The following is a 23,259-nucleotide window of genomic DNA, read 5'->3' on the forward strand; positions in this document are numbered from 1 at the left end:
AACACACCACACACACAGCAAGCAATGGGCAAAAGAACAAGTTGCAGTCAATGGCTGCAGAGGGGTGTCTGGGGTCCAATGTGGGCTGCACTTTGTGGGTACTGAGGAAATGGGAAGATGCTGCTTCTGGGTCAGCTGGTGGGTTGGAGGTTGGGGGCTGTAATTAGCAGCAGCCTTAGAACTGGGATGCCTTTCAATCCCTCCTGGCCCCTTATCTCTGTGGGGCAGTCACAGGACATCATCTGTTTTATTCAAAGTTGGGACTTGCAGCAGGAGACCCTGTCCTGCATGGAGTAGGGGTCCTCTGTTGACAAACTTCTTGGTTTCCAGCTCTTCCCCATCTGCAGCAGGCCTCTGGATAAATTCTCCCCAGGACCCCTTCTCCCTCCAATGGGAGGAGGGACAGAACACAGCTCACAGCCCAAGAGGTGGGCAGACCCAGTCCAGCTGTGACTGGAGCTGGTTTTGGCTTGGGGCTCATGAAACCCACTCAGTGCAGACATCAGCTGCCCAGAGAGCCCTGGGCTGTCAGCAGCTGGGCTCCACATAGTTCCCAGGGAAGAATCCAGTCCCCTCTGAGCTGACGCCCTCGCACCAGCCATCGGAGTAGCGGCGAGTGACACAGATGACAGTGCCCTCAGAGAAGGAGAGCTCATTGTCCTTCTGGCTGGTGTATGGGTACAGTGTCATCACTGCAGGGCAAGAGAAGAGGGTGCCGTGAGATAATGCCTCTTGCCCTCTCCCCCTCACCCCCACCACCATGGGGATGCACGGTCTCAAGTACTAGACTCTAGGGGCCATCTTGGGGGCCTTCTTGCAAGCCTTCAGGACCCCTCCCCAGCTTAGTTAATATTTAATACCAGGCCAGCTGCCCTCTCCCCAGTTCTGTCAGTTCGTCAGAAAAATTGTGTGGGGGGCCCGGGGGATAGATTCACACCTTTGCAGAGGGAGGAGAATGGGGATCAGGGCAACAGAGGAAGTGGGATCCGGTGCCCCTCAGTCCCAGAAGTCAGGTACCTTTCTCCAAGTATGAGGCAGGCACCCAGCTGGGCTCATCAGGCCCAAATCCTGGTGGGGGTGGAGGCAGCCCCAATTCATCTCCATCCAGGGGTGGAGGAGGAGGCAGGTCCAGTGGCAAGGGCAGCTCTTCGTCTTGGGGGAAAAGCAGAAAGGCTGTAAGTGTGGCACAGGAAGCTCCTTCAGTGTGTCAGGGAACTGCTCAAGAGCTGGACCCCAGAATCCACCCATCTCAGCCAGGCACGTTGGGAGGCCAAGGTGGGCAGATCACCTGAGGTCAGGAGTTCGAGACCAGCCTGGCCAACATGGTGAAACCCTGTCTCTACTAAAAATACAAAAATTAGCCGGGCATGGTGGCACACGCCTGTAATTCCAGCTACTCGGGAGACTGAGGCAGGAGAATGGCTTAACCCAGGAGATGGAGGTTGCAGTGAGCTGAGATCTTGCCAACACACTCCATCCAGCCTGGATGACAGAGTGAGACTCCATCTCAAAAGAAAAAAAGAATGCACCCATTTCATGCAATCTTCCTCCAGCCCTCTCTTGTCCTGGACTTCCCACAGTGCTGCTAGCACATAGTAAGTGCTCAGTAAACCCTGAAAGATCCAGCAGTAGAGGACGGTCAGACTCTGCCTCTTATTAGCTGGGTGGCTCTTGGGCAAGTCACTGAACCTCAGCGTCAGTGGCTTCATCTGTTAACGGAGAGTGGTAAAGACCCTCTCAGGATTAACTTTATTTTGTTTTATTTTTTTTTGAGACCGAGTCTCGCTGTGTCGCCCAGGCTGGATTGCAGTGGCACGATCTCGGCTCACTGCAAGCCCCACCTCCCGGGTTCACGCCATTCTCCTGCCTCAGCCTCCTGAGTAGCTGGGACTACAGGCGCCTGCCACCACGCCCGGCTAATTTTTTTGTATTTTTAGTAGAGACGGGGTTTCACTGTGTCAGCCAGGATGGTCTCGATCTCCTGACCTCGTGATCCGCCCACCTCAGCCTCCCAAAGTGCTGGGATTACAGGCGTGAGCCACCGCACCCGGACTTTATTTTATTTTTTTGAGAGGGAATCTCCCTCTGTCACCCAGGCTGGAGTGCAGTGTGGTGATCTCGGCTCACTGCAGCCTCTGCCTCCTGGGTTCAAGTGATCCTCCTGCCTCAGCCTCCTGAGTAGCTGGAATTACAGGCACGCGCCACCACGCCAGGCTAATTTTTGTATTTTTAGTCATGTTGGCCAGGTTGGTCTCGAACTCCTGACCTCAAGTGATCCGCCCTCCACAGCCCCCCAAAGTGCTGGGATTACGGCCGTGAGCCAACCTGCCTGGCCCTTAGGATTAAGTTTATTATTATTATTATTGTTATTATTATTTTGAGATGGAGTTTCGCTCTTGTTGCCCAGGCTGGAGTGCAATGGCGCGATCTCGGCTCACTGCAAACTCCTCCTCCCAGGTTCAAGCGATTCTCCTGCCTCAGCCTCCCGAGTAGCTGGGATTACAGGCTTGCGCCACCACGCCCGGCCAATTTTGTATTTTTAGTAGAGACCGGATTTCTCCATTTTGGTCAGGCTGGTCTCGAACTCCCGACCTCAGGTGATCTGCACGCCTCGGCCTCCCAAACTGCTGGGATTACAGGGGTGAGCCACCGCGCCCGGCCAGGATTAAGTTCAAATGAGAAAATGGATGAGAATCTTCGAACACAGGGTCTGGTATACAGCAGGCGCTAAGTTATGTTAGTTCACTTCCTCTGTCTCCTTTCGCCCCTGTGCTGGGCTCCTTGGAGGAGGCATTCACTGAGGCTGGCCGGGGCAGATCCAAGAGAGGTGGGCTGGGGAGTGGCAGGAGGCGGAAAAGCGACCCCACGGTTGGGAAGAAGAGGGTGGACCTCCTTACCCGGTGGGGGTGGGGACAACTCCTCCAGCGTGGGAGGCCGCTGGAACACCTCGACGGCTGCTGGTGGAGGAGGTGGGTCCAAGGAGCTGGGGAGAGGTGGGGCTGGAGGTGCTGCCTGCCCCTTGGGCGTGGGGGCCCCACCGACACCTTCGGCACTGCTGAACACCAGAAAGCCCGGTTGGCGGACACGCCTTCCCTAATGCAGCATCCCCAACTGGCCCCACCCCTCCAATCCTGACCCCAGCCCTGCACGTGTGATGCAGGAGTAACTGGGTCCTTTGAAGCCCGGGAGTCACTATGACCACTGGCAGGTGGCCCCTCTCAAAAGCCACTTCCCACCCCCACCCACCCACGTGGGCTTGTAGGTCTCACCCGGCCGAGGCCAGGGAAGAGGCAGAGGAGGCGGCGGAGAGTCTGCCGTCGGGCACCACCGGCAGGTGCACTGGCTCGGGAATCCGGGGTGGTCTCCTGGCGGGGGGCAGGGAGTGGGTATTAGGAGGAAGGAGGAAGGCTTCTGGCCAGCAGGGGTCGGGTGCGAGCAGGAAGGGCAGGTGGCCGAGGGGGAGGTTTGGAGCCAGGCATCCAGCATGACGGCCTGAGCACCCGGGGGCGCCAGGGGTGGGTGGCGAGGCTGGGGGAGGAGAGTTTCAGGGTCGCGCGGGGCAAGGCTAGGCTAGTTGGCGTCGCGGCGAGGCCTCACCCCAAGGTGGCGGAGGCGGGTGTCACAGGGGCCTTGATGCTCTTTCGAGACAGGGTGCCTGTTCTTGACAGCTGCGTGCTGAGGTCCTGCGAGGGAGCGGGAGGTAGGGCTTACATTTGGGGTGAGGGGCCTCCCTCCACCCTCATCCCCAAGAGGAAATGGAGGAGGGGCGGACGGGAACCGGGAGGGAGAGCCCGGCATAGCCAGTTCCCACTTCCACTTCTCAGGCCCCTCTCCTACACTTCCCCCACCCCACCCCCTTGTCATTGCCTGGGTTCTGGGACTCAGTTCTACCAAAGCCCACAGCCACTTCCTCTGCACAGCCACAGCGGGTTGAGTGGGCCCAGCACCCCTGTCCCTCCCCCAGACCATCTCAGAGCCCAGGAAGCTGGGGCCCTGGCTTGGTGGTCCCTAACTTTGATTGGGCTGAGGAGGGGGCGGAGAAAGGAGAGGACACATCACACTTAGAAGTGTCCCAACTTTCATTTTCGAAGATTTGTGGAACTGGCTTTGGGGAGTTAGGGCAGAGAGGAGCAAGACCCAGGCCACTTAGAGGGGATGCGCAAATGACAGGGTGAACGCCTACATGAAAGAGGGAACTGCTGTTACCAATGGGACTTCCCCAAGGGGTGGGTACAGTGTTACCTCATGGGCTTCACCAGGGGCAAGACAAAAGAGATTTGAGCTGAAGCACAAAGAATATAAGTTGGGCCGGGAGTGTTGGCTCACACCTGTAATCCCAGAACTTTGGGTGGCTCAGGCGAGCGGATCACCTGAGTTCAGGAGTTCGAGACCAGCCTGGCCACCATGGAGAAACCCCATCCCTACTAAAAATACAAAAAAAAAAAAAAAATTAGCCGGGCATGGTGGCGGGCGCCTGTAATCCCAGCTACTTGGGAGGCTGAGGCAGGAGAATCACTTGAACCTGGGAGGCGGAAGTCGCAGTGAGCCAAGATCGTGCCATTGCACTCCAACCTGGACAACAAGAGCGAAACTCCATCTCAAAAAAAAAAAAAAAAAAAAAAAGAATATAAGTTGGACAACAGAGAACTACTGGTGGGGAGGAGGCCTGGTGGTTGAAGGGGAGAGTGTCATTTCCCCTTTAAGGGGGGCTGATAAGGATATCAAGGGGCTCATTTTGATACAGAAATGTTAAGGTGTGGAGACAGGAATTGAAGGTGGGACGGGTGTGAGTGCGTGCCCTTTCTGACCTCGCAGAAGGACATAGGCTGAGAAGACGCCAGCGCCATGCTCCCCTCCCTTCACCAAGTCCCCTTTGTGTGGCTGTATCCCCGCTTCTTCTCACCAACAGCAGCTCTGGGGTGACTGCTCAGTGCAGTGACCTCAAACCCCCAGACAGAGGAAGTTGCTGTTCTCATGTGGCTGGGAGCCATTCTCATGCACACCCTGACATCCTCCCTTCCCCCTCTTCCCCTTCCCACACGCCCGGTGCCCACAGGGGCAGGGCGGGGGGGCGAGGGGTGTTCAGGATCTCACACTCAGCAGATCCTCCGAGGACGGTACAGACCAGTTTTGGAGGGAGGGATTACAAAATCTAGGGAGAGGGAGAAGAGCTCAGAGTGGTGGTTTCAGGGAGCGGGGAAAGAAAGGAGTGGCAAGTGGGGACAAAACTTGCAGGAGAACTGGGGTTCTGGAGGGAAAGGGGCCACAAGGCACGAGAGGGTGGGTTGGAGGGAAAGAGGAAGGCCCCTCTCTCTACCTTGATCCCATGGCCAATGTCGTCCAGGCAGCCAAAGTTGAGGGGTCTCCTGCAGTAGGGCGTGAGAGGGGGTAGGTTCTCTGGGGCGATGACCTTCTGGCCGGGGGGCAGCCGCTGGACAGTGGCTAAGGTGCCAATCTCCCTTCGGGCCACCTTCTCCATGTGCATGTTCACCATCTGCATGACAGGGTTCAAGGTGACGGAGAGGGGTGGTCTGTGTCCAGCACCCTTCCCCCTAAGGAGGAAGAAGATAAAGACTGGGCTGGGGGGGAGGCAGCCAGGTCTAGAAAAAGAGGGCCCTGCCCCCCGCCCCCCGCCCCCCACCAGGCTACATAGCAATTGGGAAAAGTAGCAGGAAAGGATGGAGCCACTTTGGAGCAACTTCCTGGTGGAAAGAGAGTACGGGTTATTATTAGCTGAGCAGGAACAGGAGGAAAAGAGAAAACACAACATCCCTGGGGATGCTGGGAGGAGACAAGCACCCGGCTGACTTCGGAGCAGAGGGGGAGAATATGGAGGTGGCAGAGAATGGTGGCTGGATCAGCTCTCCCCTTTGGGGGACAAATAAGTAAATTGACTTCCTCTCAGAATGTTCCATGGAGAAAGCCTACAGTTCGAAAGGGTGGGAATTCTGGTCTGCGGCGGGGGAGGAAAAGACACACCCCACCCACTGAACATGTGGGTGATGTACAGGCCAGGCCAAATGTGTGGCTGGGTCTGTGCATGTGCTTTATGGGGCAATTCCTCGGTCAAGGATCCAGGAAGGAAGGAGGAGGGTGTGTGCGCTACAACACTGTGGCGGGGTGGAGGGTGGATACTGTATGGTGGTGGCTGTGCTTCCAGGGCTGAAGATGACCTTGTCAAGCTAGCACCCTGGGTCTGGGATATTTATGAGGGCACTGCTTGTATTTAGATGCAAACAGGGTTAATTTGCTTCTTTCCTGTATAGGGCGCTGCTGTGATTGGTAGATAACACTTTCTCATGTCCAGGATATAATTCCGAGAAAGAAAAAGCTCTGCCTTCGGGGAATTTGTAGCGTAGCCACAGAGATAAGGAGGTCCAAAAAGCTTGGGAAGTGCCAACCTTCTGCTGTAGAGTTGGGCATTTGGACATGGAGGAAAGCAGGAAGGAACTTTTGATGTAGAAAATGTCTGAGTCGGGCTGAAGAGTTGAGGCCTGACACAAGATGCCTTCCCACGCCCCATGCCCCTTACCTGGCCCAGCGTGCTTACACGGGCTTCCACCTGCCGCAGGGTGGCCCCCTGCAGGTCCAACATGCGCAGAGTGTGCCCGGCCAGGTTGCCCACCTGGTAGGCCACGCTGGCCAGTGCCTGGGTAGTGAAGGCCATGGTCTCCTCCAGTGCCTTCCGCTTGTCTGTGGCCTGAAATACACACAGCCCTGGCCTAAGGGCCAGCATCTTCCACTGGGTCCTTGGCTGGCTGGGGTGGGATGGGAGAGGATATAGGGAAAGTAGGGGCTGGATTGGGAGAGAGCAGCAACCCTTAGATGTTTGAGGTGGCTCCCAGCAGAATGATGTAGCAAGAGGAACTTGCTACAACATCACTTTAAATTCACTTTAAAAAAGTGAATCTGCAGCCTTGGGGAATGGATGCAAAGGGAGGGAATGATACCCATTCTCAAATAGTTAAGCTGAGGACTGAGTACAGATGATAGTACAACCCTCCTGAAGACTTCAGTAACAGGCTGTCCTTTTAGGGGTTGGAGTGGGGGTGAATAGTAGAAAGGAAAGAGGAAGGCAACACTGGCTAGAGCAGACATTCTTTTTTTTTTTTTTTTCTGAGATGGAGTTTCGCTCTTGTTGCCCAGGCTGGAGTGCAGTGGTGCGATCTCGGCTCACCACAACCTCCGCCTTCCGAGTTCAAGCGATTCTCCTGCCTCCCCAGTTCAAGCGATTCTCCTGCCTCAGCCTCCCAAGTAGTTGGGATTACAGGCATGTGCCACCACGCCCGGCTTATTTTGTAATTTTTTTTTTTTTTAGTAGAGACAGGGTTTCTCCATGTTAGTCAGGCTGGTCTCAAACTCCCGACCTCAGGTGATTTGCCCGCCTCAGCCTCCCAAACTGCTGGGATTACAGGCGTGAGCCACCGTGCCCAGCCGACATTTTTAAACACAACAAACCATGTCAGGCACGGTGGCTTACACCTGTAATCCCACTACTTTGGGAGGCCCAGGCGGGCAAATCACTTGAGGTCGGGAGTTTGAGACCAGCCTGGCTACAATGGCAAAACCTCGTCTCTACTAAAAATACAAAAATTAGCCAGGCATGGTGGTGCCTGCCTGTAATCCCAGCTACTCAGGAGGCTGAGGCATGAGAATCATTTGAACCCGGGAGGCGGAGGTTGCAGTGAGCCAAAATCACATCACTGCACTCCAGCCTGCGTGACACAGTGAGACCCTGTCTCAAAATCAAACCAAAAAAAAAAAAGCTTTCCATGTGACTGTTTAGCTCCAGTCTGCAGATTGGTGTCTGGGAACTCAAATAAGGAAACTGAGGCCCAGAACAGAGGGACTTTATTCATTCATTCCCTCTAATAGCTTTCCAATACCCTGAGGATAAAATTCAAGCTTCTAACCGTGGCCTACGTACAGCCCCTCCAGGTCTGGCTCCTGCCTTTCTCTTTACCTTCATCCCCTTTAATCCAACTTCACCACTCCCCCTCTCACACACTCCCCTCCAGCCACATTGGCCATTGGGTTTCTGTTCCTGAACAAGCTGAACTGTTTCTGCCTCGGGGCCTTGGCATGTGCTGTACTTATTTTCAGAATCCTTATTAGCAGGCCTCAGCTTCTCAGAGACACCTTCCTTCACCACACTAAGATTTCCCCCAGCCCACGCCTTCACTGCCTCTTTATCATATTTACCTTGTTCTCTTTTCTTCATGGTATTTAGCAGTATCAAACATTCTCTATGTATTTTTTTCGTTATCTACGCCCCCTTGCCTTAAATGGAAGTGTCGTGAGAGCAGGGAGCTTGTCTGTTTCATCCTGTATCCCGTCATGGAATCACACCCAACACGCAAAAGATTCTTCATAAATATGCACTCGTGAGTTAATTAGCAGGTCGAATGGGAACCCAAACATTCTCTGGGCACATTCCCACTGTATTCTAGGCACTGTGCCAGGCACTGGCCAGGGTCACACTGCCAGTCAGTGCAGGAGGAGTAAGCAGGCAGTGGCTGAAGGCAAGAAGTTTTTTTTGTTTGTTTTTCGAGACAGAGTTTCGCTCTTGTTGCCCAGGCTGGAGTGCAATGGCACAAACTCAGCTCACCCCAACCTCCACCTCCTGGGTTCAAGCGATTCTCCTGCCTCAGCCTTCTGAGTAGCTGGGATTACAGGCATGCACCACCACGCCCAGCTAATTTTTTGTATTTTTAGTAGAGATGCGGTTTCTCCATGCTGGTCAGGCTGATCTTCAACTCCTGACCTCAGGTGATCTGCCTGCCTTGGCCTCCCAAAGTGCTGGGATTACAGGCGTGAGCCACCGCGCCTGGCCAAGAAATTTTTTTTTGTTGGTCCCAGATCAGGCAGTGGGGGCTAGGGCAAAACTTCTCCGGTGTTTTGGTTCCCCGGGCAGCTTCCTCATCTCTGGTCGGGTCATGGAGTTGCCATACTCTAGCCTGTACCTTTCTAAGGCAGGTAGGGGGCAAGTCCAGGGTGAATGTGGAGTAGGGCCAGTGGGCCAACAGGCAAGGCTGCACACTGGGGTCCCCTTGCTTGAGCCCTCGGGTGCCCCTCAGGGCCTGTCAATGGAGAACAGACCTACAAACTCTCAGAGCAAGGTCTGAGAGACACCTGGGAGCCTCTAATGGAGCCTGAGCCAGAACCTTCTGGGCAGCCCATGCGATGGCTCTCTCCTCGTCTTTCTTTTCCAACAGCAGGAAAGAGATGCTCATTTGCATGTCATTTACATCTCATTAGCATAAGCAACAAAACTTACATCTCCTCAGCATAGGTCACCAAGAATATTGAATAGGCAAAGAAATCAACCCAGGATATTAACACCGGACAGGATAGCAGATTTTGATTTAGTTCAGGACCTTCCTTTACTAAATGAGGAAACAGGCCCAGAACTGAGCAGTGACTGCTCCTTCATCTCCACCCAGATTTCTTAGCTTGCCTGCCTTCTTCTGTACAGTTTCCTCCCCAAACGAACATGTGGAATTGTTGGCCCAAACAGGAAAAGTGTCTGCTTGGGCCCAGCTCTGGGCATCTGCAGCCTGAACACCTACGGACACCTGGCTTTGCTCTTAGCCCAAAGTTAGGTCTGCAGGGACAAGTGTCTGAGATCCATCTCTGCGGCTGAGTGCTTGTTCATCATGCAAATTACCGTGTCTGTAAACTCAGTCAACCCTGGCTGAGAACTCTGCAGGTGACCCTGGTCTGCCTTCCCTAATTCCCCATGGGTTTCCTAGCGTCTGGGTGGTGTGGGGAGAGAGGGGCTGCAAGTAGGGATGGAGGGTAGGGGAATCAGGCCTTAGGTAACAGCAGTTCTGAGATCCAGAACCTTCCTAGGCATTTGCCTAGACAAAGATCCTCAGAAAGGCCAGGAAAGGTAACAAGTTGTGTGTTCTAGTAGTTAGTACTCTGCACGAAGGAAGCAGGAGTCCAAGGATTCCAACTTGGGTCAGGGCTTCTCATGCCCTGCATATTTTTGCAAGGACAGCTTCTCCTCCCTAGAACTGATTCTTATTATCCATCCTTCCAATGAATGGTAATGATGGTCATTGTAAGAGCTGCCATTTATCCTGCTCTTCTGAAGGGGCTGGCACTAGGCTGAATGCTTTGATACATTTTTATATTGAATCCATGGAGCCACCACTGAAGGCAGGCATGAGAATCAGAGGAGAAACTTGCCACAGTTCCTGTAGTTGGTAGGAGGCAGAACTGGAAATTGGACTTAGGTCTTTGCGACCCCAAATTGTGTGTGCACACTGTGTGTGCAAATGAGAGCCCTGTGGAAGCTCTTTGAGGTGTGCAGAAGTTATGGAAGGAATGGAAAGGACTGCTTGGATCCTTGTCCATAGAGGGAACATGCCTTTCCATGCTAGGAGAATGAGCTGGTTTGCAAGCCTCATTCTGTCTCATCTGCAGGTGGTCACTCAACATCTACACAGACCGAAATGATACCCAGAGTAGCATTTTCAGTTAGTGGCATAGGGAGTGGGCTCTGGAATCAGATTTCTGCGTTTGAATTCAGGCTCTGACACTAGCTAGGAGACTTCTGGGAAAGTGACTTAACCTTTCCAAACCTCAGCTTCCTCATTGTGAAGTGGGAATGGGACTCGCCTCACTGGACTTCAGATGAGGATGAAAGGAGGCCATGCTGGTAACATGCCTGGCCCAAAAGAAGGGTCCAGAGCATTTTAACTGCTGTCATTACTGACTGTCTTTAATCTGCCATTTCCCATGAGCACTTGTTACTCATTTACTTCTTTTTTCAACATTCTTACTATGCTACGAGGTCCCTGTGCCTCTTCTCATAGTTTGGTTAGTACAGATTAGAAAAATAAAGTTTTGCCCAAGGGGTAACAAGGTTAGTCTGCAGCTCTTCAGGGAGCAGAGGAAACCGGGGACAGAGAGTGCTAATAAACTGTCGTAAAGTCACATAGCGTGTAGGGAGGTAGAAAGATGGAGAGGAAAGAGCTTGGCATCAGGATTCAGGGAAGCCCAAATGTGGTGGCTTATGCCTGTAATCCCAGCACTTTGGGAGGCCAAGGTGGGCAGATCACTTGAGGCCAGGAGTTCAAGACCAGCCTGGGCTACATATGGAGACCCTGTCTTTACAAAAAAATTTTAAAAATTAGCCAGGCATGGTGGCATGCACCTGTAGCCCCAGCTACTCAGAAGGCTGAGGTGGGAGGATTGCTTGAACCTAGGAGTTCAAGGCTTCAGTGAAGCTACGTGAGCTATGATCATGCCACAGCACTCCAGCCTGGGTGACAGAGGAGACCCTGTCAAAAAAAAAAAAAGGCTGGCTGGGCACAGCGGCTCACTCCTGTAATCCCAGAACTTTGGGAGGCCAAGGCGGGTGGATCACCTGAGGTGTCAGGAGTTCGAGACCAGCCTTACCAACATGGTGAAACCCTGTCTATACTAAAAATATAAAATTAGTTGGGCATGGTGGTGCATGCCTGTAATTCCAGCTACTCAGAAGGCTGAGGCAGGAGAATTTCTTGAACCCGGAAGGCGGAGGTTGTAGTGAGCCAAGATCGAGCCATTGCACTCCAGCCTGGACAACAAGAGCGAAAAAAAAGGAATGCCTGGCTCTGCTGTTTGGAGCTGTGTGGCCTTAGACAAGTCACCTCACCTGCCTGAGCTACTGTTTCCACATCTGTAAAATAGGAATTATAATACATGTCTCACAAGGTAGTTGTACAGATTAATGAAATAACAGAAGTGATTTCCATCATGGCTAAGTTGCCTTGCCTCTCCTCCCTGAATCCAGGAATCTATGTTCTCAGCCCCAGGACAACCACACAATTTAAAACCTGTTCTACAATGCCACCTCCCTATCTGTTGCTAGAAGCCTGCTCCCAGCAGTCATGTGGGCCATCCCCCTGCCTCTGCATGAGATCCCCTCTCTTTAGCCCAGCCTACTCTGCCTTATCCCCACTCTCCCTTTCCCAAACTCAGGGAAAGAACCCCTTTCCCTTGTCCATCTCAGGTTCACTGTGCTGTTTGGGAAGTTCTTCTGAAGCCTCACCCAGAGCCGGCCTGGAAATAGAATGATCGCCAGCATCTGTGTGAGGACGGAGGCTTTGGGTCTCTGGATTGACCCGTGGGAACTCAGAAGGATGAACCTGAGGTGACACCTGAGAACAGGATGGAATCGCACTGTCTGTCCCAGGCATCTCTGAGGCTCTAAGAGACCTTCTAAGAGAAGGGGCACAGTGGGGGCTTGGGTAGTATGGGGTCAGGGTTAAGTATTGGGGTCTGGGATGAAGCTGAAGCCTGGAGTGGGAGGATTTCTCAGCCAAGGCCCAGGACAAGCACTGTCAGGATGGCTCCCAGGGCCCCACTTGGGGCAGGGCTCAGGGTCCCCCCTCCAGGGGCTGGGGTGTCAGGCTTCCGCCCGCTCTACCTACCTGCACATAGTTGTCCTCGCAGTAGTCAGCGACCCGCAGCAGGGCACTGTGGTTGCCCCTCAGAGCCTCCCGGCCCGTGGGGATCTCAAACTCCTGCAGCTGCTGTAGCTCCGCCATCACCCCCAGCCTCTGTCTGGCTCCCCAGGGAGCCCGCTCGTTTTGAGTCTCACCCTGCCCTTGATTGGTTGCTCTGCCTTCCCTCCCTCTTATTGCTTTTGGTTTCCTCTGCGTGAGACCCAAACCTGCTTGCAAAGGGCAGGCATGCTCATTCCGGGACAAGAGGAAGTCAGTCCTGCTCCCCGAGCCTGTGTCTCTCTGTCCCCTGCCCAGAGGAAGGGGGAAGCCAGGGGCCCATTTGGGGGCCCAGCCCCCAATCCCACCCAGCAGAGGAAACCAAGGTCGGGGCAGCTGTGATTGCTCCCTGGTCCTGGAGAGGAAACTGGTCGGTTGGGGGATGGGGTCGGAGACTGGGGAGGAAGGGGGCTGGCCTGCTATAGGGGGCGGAGGTGGATTTTCCACTCATGGAAGGCGGGAGGAAAGGGCAGAGGGTGGGGGCTTCCTTGGGAAGCTCAGGGATGAGTCACCAAGGGACAGGGGAGTGGAGGGTGGATAGGATATGGAGATCCGTCATACCAGAGGACTGTGGGGCAGCAGCACAGCAAAAATAGAAAACAGCCGATGCGGCAGCAAGAGGGGTCAGGGTTGGACACTGGGAAGACATGACCAGAGAGGTTCCCAGAGGGGTGTTAGCAAGCCTGCGAAGGGTTGCGTGTGATGAAGATCTGCCCTACACGCTCTGTGCGGATGAAGGCAGGACAAGATGAAATTGACCAAGTGTAATGTGAGGGACTCAGATTAGACAACAGGAAGGACTTGGATTTGAGAAGCACCAGGTTCAAATTTCGGATCAACTTGCGGTTTTAGGAAGCAGCGGTGGACAGAGCACTGAGCCTGCCTAGGAGGTATGGGCTGTGGTTCACGCATTAACAGGACAGTTGTACCAGACAACCTCCAGGATCCTGTTCTGATTTCAAATTCTTAGAGCTCCCAGCTGAGAGTTGGACTGGGTCCTGGAGCACGGAAGTTAGGATGGACGGCGGGCCTCCTCTCTGCCCCTCCCACCACCAAGCCTGTCATCCTAGAGACAGGAGAATAAGAGGACCTCCCATTGACCATATTGGTCCCTTAACTTTTGCTCCTCCAGCGGGTCCCTTGTCATTGGATGGGTGTCAACCAGAGCAGGAGCTCAATGTCTGTTAAATGGCATAGCCCTTGGGTGGTCCTGGGGGGACAGCAAGAAAAAAACCAGGATGTGGGTTCTGTGCTCAGGAACCCACATTCAGGGCTCAGAGGGAGGCATGGCAGCAAAGAAGCTTGAACAGAGGCATTAGAGGTGGCCACGCCCCAAGTACTAAGTGGCACAGCTTGGTGAGCAAGGACATTTTTATTGAATGAGTGGATGAAGAGTGAGCTAGGAGAACTTCGTAAGGTGAAACTGTGGGGATCCAATGGGCAACACAAAGCATCTTGGTTTAGGAGGTTAGGGGCCGGTCTAGGACTTGCCCCAGGAGGAAGGACAGCCTCAGAGCATGCTCAGAGGTGGGAAGGGAAGGAGGAGAAAGCAGGCGAAGCGGGGTAAGTGGGGCTGCAGGGTGGAGGTGGGGAAATAGAAGCGCTGCGAGCTCTAAGCTAGTGAGGTCACCAAAAGAGTGAGGCTAACGCAAGGCAAGGTGGTGAAAAGGTGGCTTCTCTTTTCGAGTTTGTTTTTGTGGGGAGAATGTCTGTCTCTCTGCTCTGCTGTAGTGAGGGCTTGAAGGCTCAGGCGGGTGATGGGCTTAGAACTTTGAGCCTATGATCAGCTTAGGCATCAGAGATTTTGGTTTCCAGGCCATCTGCTTTATCTGAAGATTTTCAGCTGATGAAGAACTAGGAGGCTCAAACACTATCTTACCTGAGTCCAGGACAAGTGACTTGGAGAGTGCGCTCTTCTGTGGCAGGTGAGAGGGGCTGAGGTTGCACTGGGCTGGGATCTACTCTTAGTATCACTGGGGCTAGGCACCAGGAAGGCCTTCCTGATAACCCTGCAGTGATAATAATAACAATAGCATTATTAGTGATAATAATAAGTGTATTAAGTGTTCATTATGTGCCAGGTAGTATATTATAATACTTTATAGACATTATTTTCTTAGTACCCACAATAATTGCATGTGGTAGGTTTTTTTAATACCCATTTGCAGCTGGGGAAACTAATACTCAAAGAGGTTGAGTGACTTCCCTAAGGCCACACTGAGGAAGCAATAAGGAAGCAGCAGAGCTGGGATCAGAGTTGGAGTCTGGTAAGCTCCAGACCCCCTTGTCTTTCTTTTTTTTTTTTTTTTTTTTTTTGAGATGGAGTTTCACTCTTGTCGCCTAAGCTGGAGTGCAGTGGTGCGATCTCGGCTCGCTGCAACCTCCGTCTTCTGGGTTCAAGTGATTCTCCTGCCTCAGCCCGCTGAGTAGCTGGGATTACAGGTGCCCACCACCACGCCTGCCTAATTTTTGTATTTTTAGTAGAGATGGGGTTTCACCATGTTGGCGAGGCTAGTCTCGAACCCTCAACCTCAGGTGATCTGCCTGTCTCAGCCTCCCAAAGTGCTGGGATTACAGGCATGAGCCACAGTGCCTGGGATCTTTTTTTATTTTTTGAAACAGTTGTGCTCTGTTACCCAGGCTAGAGTGCAGTGGCATGATCTCAGCTCACTGCAACCTTCACCTCCCAGGTTCAAGCAATTCTCATATCTCAGCCTCCCGAGTAGCTGGGATTATAGGCACTCACCATCACCCCGGCTAATTTTTCTATCTTTTGTAGAGACGAGGTTTCGCCACGTTGGCCAGGCTGATCTTGAATTCCTGGGCTCAAGCGATCCTCCCACCTTGGCCTCCCAAAGTGCTGGGATTATAGGGGTGAGCCACCACGCCCAGCCAAGACCCCCTTCTCTTGACCATTATTGTATACTCTCCCTTGCTGGACCTGGAGAGAAAGAGGAAAACTCTGAGTCACTATATGAAACAATAACGTTGCTTCCCAGATCTTCCTCTCTGAAAGAAACTCCTTTTTCTTTCTTCTCTGTTTCCTCTGTAGACAGACAGACAGATGCCTCTATAGACAGACAATCCAAATTTCCTCCATAGACAGACAATCCAAAGGCAAAAATGGTGCCTCCCCCATCAGACTGGGAGCTTCCTCCCCTCCTGAGCCCAGACTCTTGAAGAAGCAGGGCATGCAAGGATGGAGTGAATATCTGTTGAATGATGAGGGGCCTGAACTGAGGGATATGGCAGGGAAGATGCTAGAAGTTGAGGTGTGGAGGGAGCTGGAAGAGCTGATGAGCTTTATGATCCTGGCTGCTGAATCCTTTCCAGGATCAGGTCTGTCTAGGGCAGGATGGCCCAGGATCTCAGCGAGAAGGACCTGTTGAAGATGGAGGTGGAGCAGCTGAAGAAAGAAGTGAAAAACACAAGAATTCCGGTGAGCCTCCTCGCCCCGTCCCTGCTCTTCCCTTCCTGTTCCTGATGAGCCCTGGGAAGGAGGAAGTGACCGGAAAGGGTGGTGGGACTGTTCCAGGGCCGCAGAAGCAGCAGGAGGTACCTCTGGGATGGGGTAGGATGCAGAGAAAGGCTGGGGTTGACCCTGTGAAGGTGCCAGCCTCCCTGAGCACAGGAGAGAGCTTCAGGGCCTTGGAGAGCTCAGCGTGTCCAGCCCTGTGTCTGGGCTGGCTCTGGCCAAGCAGCCCATGAAGGTCAGGGTCAGTGTTGTGGGTCAGATCAAGGAACTCACACCCCCGAACACCTGTCTGTCCTCTATGTCTTTCTCCTCTTTGGCCTCTGTCTCTGCCCTGCCCAGAAGCCTGTTTTTCTGGCACTGACCAAATCATGGATCCAGAGACAGTAACAAGGACCTAAAACATTTTTTGTGTTCTCGCAGATTTCCAAAGCGGGAAAGGAAATCAAGGAGTACGTGGAGGCCCAAGCAGGAAACGATCCTTTTCTCAAAGGCATCCCTGAGGACAAGAATCCCTTCAAGGAGAAAGGTGGCTGTCTGATAAGCTGATGGCATGGAGCCCCGCCCTGAGTGTCTGTCCCTCTTCAGCCAAGCCCAAGTCTCCTAGACCCCCAGGGAGCCAGTGAACTGTCACCTTCTCTTCATCACAGAATGAGTAAAGATCCCTGAACAAATGCATTGTGAACCCATTCCCCACTCCCACCTTCAACTCTTTTCTCCCATTATTTCCTCCACCTGCTGGGTCTCTGCTGACCTTGCTGGGAACACTCTGAGGACAGTGTGGCTGGCCGAGCGGTTGGCCCCATGGGTGGTGGGGTGTGAGGAGCCTGCAATACCCTGAGACCCCAGAGGGCAGTCCTTAGGAAGCACTTACACCACCTGGGAACCCCTCCGTCTTTTCCCTCCACTCTCATCCTAGGAATAAAGCATTTCCACGCCAGAGTAGTTTGGGCTGGGGGCCAGGGTTGGGTGGTCCTGTCCCTCCATATCATGTCCTACCCTATGGTCCTGTTCCTAGTCATTTAGATCACCCCAGATGGCCTGATGACAACAAGAGTTTGTGAAGTTATGATTTCATGATTTCTTTAATATTGTCAAGTAGTCTGTTAGTGCTGGGCACTATGGATGGAAGAGTGTGCAAGACGAACATGGCTCCTATTTTCATGGAATTTAGTGGAGAAGACATGAAACAATTTACAATTAAGTCCATAAATGCTACAATGGGGAGAGTCAAGGGCAGTGTAGGAACACACAGCCGAGAGACATTCAGGGCAATGAACAATGTCAATGTAAATGCCGTCGAGGGGTGCAGAATGGGGGCTGGAAAAGCATGAGGCTAGAGAGGGAGATTGGGGTCAAGTCTTGAAGGACCTTTCGGTGAACTCAGTTAGGAACTTTCTTCTTTATCCTAAGAGCAATAGGAAGCCTAGGACGGTATTTAAGCAGATTCTGGTTAGCAGAAGGGAGGCTGGATCCTGCTAAGGACTGGGAATGTAGTGATGGATCAGACCAATTCCTGGGCCTTGCCAGCAAGGAAAGGACTGAAAGAGCCGCAGACAAACCAGCACTCACAATACAATATGCTCAGTGCAACAGCGGAGAGGTCTGCGAGGGCTATGATGGAATCCCATAGGAGGGCTACCTAATCTTGCTGAAGGGGTGCGTTGAGTCCTGGGAAGGAAGACAGGAAAGGCCTTTAGAAGGAGGTGATATCCGGAGCTGAGTTCTAAAGGGTTAAGTTGTCAATGGGTGGATGGATGGCACTTCTGGTGGGCCAGTATAAACAGAGGCATGATATGAGAAAGGACCATGGTTTGAATGGGAGCACCAATCAGGTTGGAGTGGGAATGTCAAGAGGTCTAGATCCTTAGGATCTGCTGCTAGAGAGGGCTTGGAGGTGATTAGAGGGGTCTTGTTTGCTGAACTAAACAAACTTATTTGCTGGGAATGACTTGGTAATGTTAGAAGGAAATTTGCTTTTTTGGGGGAGAGGGTGACAAAGTCTTGCTCTGTCGCCCAGGTTGGAGTGCAGGGGTGCAATCATGGCTCACTGCACCCTCTGCCTCCTGGGCTCAAGCAATCCTCCCACCTCAGCCTCCCAAGTAGCTGGAACTACAGGTGTGTGCCACCATGCTTAGCTAATTTTTAAATTTTTTTGTAGAGACAGGGTCTCACTATATTGCACAGGCTGATCTCGAACTCCTGGCCTCAAGCAATCCTCCTGCCTCGGTCTCCCAAAGTGCTGGGATTATAGGCGTGAGCTACCAAGCCTGGCTGGAAATTTGCTTTTTACAAGATTGAACAGGGAAAGAGTAAAGGCAGAGTGGCAGTTAAGGAGGTGATTTTTCCATCAGGGGTTAGGTGAGGAAGGCCTGAATTAGGGCAGTGGCCATAAGTCTCGGGGGCGGTAGGTAAGCTGATGAGTTCTTTGGGAAATAAAGTTTTCAGATCTTGACACTTCTTTGAGTTATGAGTGAGGGAGAATGAGTTGTCAAGGATGGCATCCAAGTTTCTGGCTTGTAGGGTTTACTAGATAGAAATGAAAGCAAGTCTCTGAAAACAAACCTAATCTAATAGTCATCCTACATACTACAGCTGCAGCCTCCCTTCCCCAGCTGGTCACAGCCCAAATGCCAAGGGTGAGGTCACAGGGCCTCTGTGGTCAAAATCCAGGATCTCCACTTCCCAATTCCATCCTGACTCCATCTCACCATTCTGCAAGCTGGTGTCAATTCAACCACTCTCCATATACTCTGCTCAAGAGAAGGAAAAGATGAGGAATGAGAAAGGAAAAACATTAAAGACAGTAATCCTTCCTTCAAAAAATGGGGAAAGGTAAATATTCCATAGGGCTCTGGCAGTAAGGAAGGAAAAAAAGATGGGAGGCCAGTCATGCAGCCATCGGCCATGTGGCTACAGCTTCCTTCTTCCACCTGCCCAGTCCTTATTCTCCTGTCTTCAGGCAGGCTCTCACTGGTTGGGGTTCTGGATCCAGAGCGGCAACTCTAACCTCTGTTCCTGAGGCTCTTCAACCCTTGGTGGGACTCTGATTAGAGTAGCAGTTTCTTCAGCCCACCGTTCCGCAGGGCATTGTGCCCCAGGTGTTCTCTGTTTCCTCCTGTACCTTTCCTGGCCACACCAGGGTGTGGTAACAATCACAGGACACCCTGAGTCTCAGGGTCGGTCATCAGCCTGACATTCTGACCCCCTTTTCTGTCTCTTCCTAATGCCACAGGGAGCCTCAAATGGCACGGTAGAAATCTCAGCTTCTAAAGGGATTATGACATTGTGCCCTGTGGCTTCCTTCCCTCCCTTCTTTCCTTCTTTCCTTCCTTCCTTCCTTTCTTCTTTTTTTCTGAGACACAGTTTTGCTCTTGTTGCCCAGGCTGGTGTACAATGACCTGATCTTGGCTCACTGCAACCTCTGCCTCCTGGGTTCAAGTGATTCTCCTGCCTCAGTCTTCCCAAGTAGCTGGGATAACAGGCATGCACCACCACGCCCAGCTAATTTTATATTTTTAGTAAAGATGGGGTTTCTCCATGTTGGTCAGGCTAGTCTCGAACTCCTGACTTCAGGTGATCCGACTGCCTTGGCCTCCCAAATTGCTGGGATTACAGGTGTAAGCCACCGTGCCCAGCGGGCAGCATTCCTTTCTTGCATGCCCAGACCTTCACACTCTTGATTAGGAGGACAAGAATGATAATTCGGAGAGTGGGTCATTGATGCCATCTGAGCCATCCTTTCCCTCCTCTAGCCTACAGATCCTTGAGTTTTTTAGCCATGAAGGGAAAACACTGTAAGTTGTTTCTGGTTCCATTCATAGCACAGCCAGCAACCTTCCTGACATTACTTAGTCTTTGCAAAGTGGTGTCCACCTACCTGGCACCACCCTGGGTCTTTACTAGGGCAGCCTATCACTCAGCCACTTGCTTCTAAATAACAGACACATGGTGAGATCAGCAAATCCTGTTGACAGTAGCCCCAACCTTATTTCTTTTTGTTTCTTTGGTAGTTTTATTTTGAAGAATTTTAGATTTACAGAGGCGTTGCAAAGTTAGTACAGAGAGTTCCCATATACCCTTAACCCGGCTTCCCCTAATGTTAACATCTTCATAACCATGGTACTTTTAAAATTAAAAAATTAACATTTGTATAACACTGTTAACGGAACTCCAGACTTTATTTGGATTTTCCTAGCTTTTTCACTAATGCCATTTTTCTGTTCCAGGACCCACATTTAACGCCTTACTTCTTTTGCTGGGAAGAGCTTCTTGGTTGGAGCTAACCTGGTCTAGGACACCATAGCCGCCTAGAAGACATCACATGAGTCCATAGATGGTGGTGTTGGGAGGGAATACAAACTCAATTCCTGAATAAGTGCCTATTCCAGTGAGGACAATTCTGTGTCCCTTCCATTGACCTGCCACCAGAGAACTGGATGGTTTCCTTGAGGTCTGGTACTGTATGAGGGGCTCAGGGTTTCACCATTGCAAGCTCATTGGGCAGTAGTGGACCTACACTGGCCTTGATGAAGAGAAGTCCATGCTGTTCCATCCAGGCATAGCCTCTATTCCTGCTTCTCTGTTTGCTTTGTTTCATGAGCTCTAGACAGCCCCTTGGTCATCCCGTCTATGGCTTGTGAAAAGCCTCTTTTGCAGGGAGTCTTCTGGTATACCTGTTTGTGACATGTATTTTCAGTTTCCAGGCTCACCCAAAGAGGTCCAGCCACAAAGCTCTCCCCAAATCTCCTTGTTTTCAATTCACTTATGCTTCAAGACCTTGATCACCTGACTCAAACCTTAATTGCTTCCCAAGAATCAGAGAGGAAGAAATTCCTTTCTCTGCTGACTTTCAGGGCCACCCTCAGAAGGTCAGTTTCCAGAGAAAGGAGAATCACTATGATCCAGCCACCCAACGTGATTAGGAACTGAATTGGGGAGGAAGGGTAAGAATGGAGGGCAGATGAACTGGAGAGGTAGTGAAGAAGTAGAATTTTCAGGGCCTAGAGATTGATTGAATGTTGGGAGGATGGAGAAGAAATTATCAAGGATGACTTCTGGTTTCCTCCATGGATGACTAGGTGAATGGCGGTGTCACCAGTTGGAAAGCCTTCCCCACCAGGTGATCCCACGTGACTCCACAGGCTTTTCCTCCTCCCTTTGCACACCTGTTGAGGATCACTGAGAGGTAGTAGCTGATACAACAAAAGTGGGCGAGATTGACCAAGAGGACTGTGTGGATTGAAAGGAGGGCCAAGAATAGAGTTTGGAGTAACTCCAGAAACTCAGGCTGGGGTGGGGGAAGAGGAGTGTGAGGAAGACCAAGCACAGAGGGTCAGACATGTGAGACTGCCGGTAGAAACCACATAAGTGAGATTCTAATGGTCCTGAGCAGTAAAAGGATGCCAAGCCAGGAAAAGGGAGTAAGCGGAAGGGAATGCTCTTGAACGCCTTGATTTCCTGGTCAAGTAACATGGAACTGAATCATTCTAAGTTTCCAGTTCTGTATCACTCTCCTTCCACACTGCACCAGAGACTTCCAGGACGGGATTCCTCGGCCTTAGAAGGCAGGGAGGGGGAACAGCTGACTGGCTAATGTGGCCTCAGCTCCTGGAGCTGGTAGCAGCTAGAAATCCTTCCTAGTAGGTTAGACAGCCCAGCCCCGCCCACCCTTGGGCCTTCCGGATCTTACCCATGAAGCCAGCAAGGAGTGAGATGGGGACAGGGATTACCCCACCATGACCTCAGCACCTCTGGAAAAGTAAGTCACAGCCTCTTGCCTCCCAACTCCACCCAATTACCTACTTGACCTTAAGGCCTGGGGACAGAACCAGCTTTATGGGCCTTCGACCTCTGCTGTCACACAGGGTCCCCTGCTTAGAAGGGTGCATGCTAGGTTTAACACTCTGCTGTCCTCATCTTGAAATTCTTAATAATTTTTGAACAAGACCTACACATTTTCATTTTACACTGAGCTCCACGCATTCCATGGCTGATCCTGTGTAGGGAGACAGAGGCCCTGGTCTGATGGAGGAGGCAGGATATTCATGCAGGCGCAGAGTTGCAGGCAGGGTTTGAATTAAGCACCAAAAGGATCTCGCTCCCTGCCCTCCTCTCCTTTCTCCCTCATTTCCGACAGAAGCTGGGGTAGGAGAGGGGCAGAGAGGTGACTTTGGAGTAGTAACTCAACGTCCCCTTGGCCCCTCTGATTTTCTTATTCTCTACCAGACCACGGAAATGGTAGAGGTGGGGGACTCATCGCCTGTAGTATCAGAGCTGAGGAAGCAGGGACCAGGGAAGCCGGGAGAGGACAGAGAAGGAAGAAGAACCATGCACGCACGGCCTTGCCGCTCCCCTGCTCCCCCGCGGCAGCCCATCTAATCACGCTAATTCCTAAGCAAGCTAATTCCTGATGGAGCCACCCTCTAAAGCTCTCACATGTTCATCTGTTTATCGCTTTACTCCCTCTGCCTAGTCCTCAGTTAAAGCTTGGTCACCTTTTACCCTGATGATTCCACAGTCTCCTGCGGAACTCCCCACCTTCCTAGCCCGGCTGCAGCCCACTCTGCTCTCGGCTGCTAGTGGGTTCTCTGTAGCTCCCTTGCTTAATACCCTTCTTCACTCGCCACTTCCTGTGAGACCAAATCTAGACTCCTGGGCACCAAAGCCACCAAGGCCCTTCCGCATGAGGGGCCCTTATTACCTCTGGGGCCTCAGCTCTGCCTCCTATTCACCCCCAACCCCTACCCTGGCCCCCTAGGCTCCACGCATCAATATGGAGCTTCTTTTATTCCTTGACTAGTTCATGCAGGGCTTGAAACACCCCTAGCCTGCTGCCGCTTCTTCATCTAGCTAATCTGGATAGTAAGTCACAACTAGGTTTAAACATTACTTCAAGCTTTCTCTGGCTTCTTGAGTTCCTAGAGACTTTGTGACTGAATGAAGAAGTAATGAAAAATTAGGGGGTTCAAAATTCAAGAGGTGTAAAAGGGTATACAGTGAACAGTCTCTTCCTCCTTTTCTCTCCCTGGTTTCATTCCTGGAGAAATCAATGTTCCAGTTTCTCATGCAGCCTTGCAGAGATATTTTATGCACACACAAGCCATATAAATGTTCTCCCCTTTTTACACGAACGGTAGCACTCCCATGCTATTCTGAGCTTTCGTCTGGATTTCTTTTTTTACCTTACCTACACCTATATTTCACTTACATTTCATCCACATATACTCCCGAGCCTTGCTTTTCATTTTACAACGTACTTTAGCCTTTGATTTATTGGTCAAGATTTCA

General features: G+C 51.9%; 2 protein-coding genes across 15 annotated transcripts; one reads left to right on the plus strand and one right to left on the minus strand.

Annotated features, from left to right (window-relative positions):
- Positions 1-22: 22 nt before the first annotated feature.
- Positions 23-12,712, minus strand: ABI3 (ABI family member 3). Of its 12 annotated transcripts, none has more exons than XR_010152792.1 (8): positions 12,426-12,650; positions 6,533-6,700; positions 5,318-5,552; positions 3,598-3,683; positions 3,270-3,365; positions 2,898-3,052; positions 1,018-1,152; positions 23-692 (listed from the first exon to the last, which is right to left on the minus strand). XR_010152792.1 is itself a non-coding variant. In XM_063798274.1 (8 exons), the coding sequence occupies exons 1-8, from the start codon at positions 12,540-12,542 to the stop codon at positions 529-531; spliced, it is 1,098 nt and encodes a 365-aa protein (XP_063654344.1). In that variant the 5' UTR covers positions 12,543-12,650; the 3' UTR covers positions 23-528. The 12 variants fall into 12 exon arrangements, 9 of the variants coding, with proteins under 9 accessions (XP_063654344.1, XP_009430071.3, XP_511945.5 ...); XR_675190.5 differs by having other exon boundaries at positions 1,018-1,173; XR_675189.5 differs by having other exon boundaries at positions 1,018-1,173; positions 2,898-3,055.
- On the plus strand, positions 12,632-20,135 carry GNGT2 (G protein subunit gamma transducin 2). Of its 3 annotated transcripts, XM_009431794.5 has the most exons (5): positions 12,635-12,867; positions 13,350-13,387; positions 14,313-14,422; positions 15,831-15,936; positions 16,393-20,135. In XM_009431794.5, the coding sequence occupies exons 4-5, from the start codon at positions 15,853-15,855 to the stop codon at positions 16,516-16,518; spliced, it is 210 nt and encodes a 69-aa protein (XP_009430069.1). In that variant the 5' UTR covers positions 12,635-12,867; positions 13,350-13,387; positions 14,313-14,422; positions 15,831-15,852; the 3' UTR covers positions 16,519-20,135. The 3 variants fall into 3 exon arrangements, with proteins under 3 accessions (XP_009430068.1, XP_009430069.1, XP_001172632.1); XM_009431793.5 differs by lacking the exon at positions 13,350-13,387 and having other exon boundaries at positions 12,632-12,867; XM_001172632.5 differs by lacking the exon at positions 13,350-13,387 and having other exon boundaries at positions 12,649-12,823.
- Positions 20,136-23,259: the final 3,124 nt, after the last annotated feature.

The sequence above is a fragment of the Pan troglodytes genome, chromosome 19, assembly GCF_028858775.2.
Source record: "Pan troglodytes isolate AG18354 chromosome 19, NHGRI_mPanTro3-v2.0_pri, whole genome shotgun sequence".
Classification (NCBI taxonomy): domain Eukaryota; kingdom Metazoa; phylum Chordata; class Mammalia; order Primates; family Hominidae; genus Pan; species Pan troglodytes.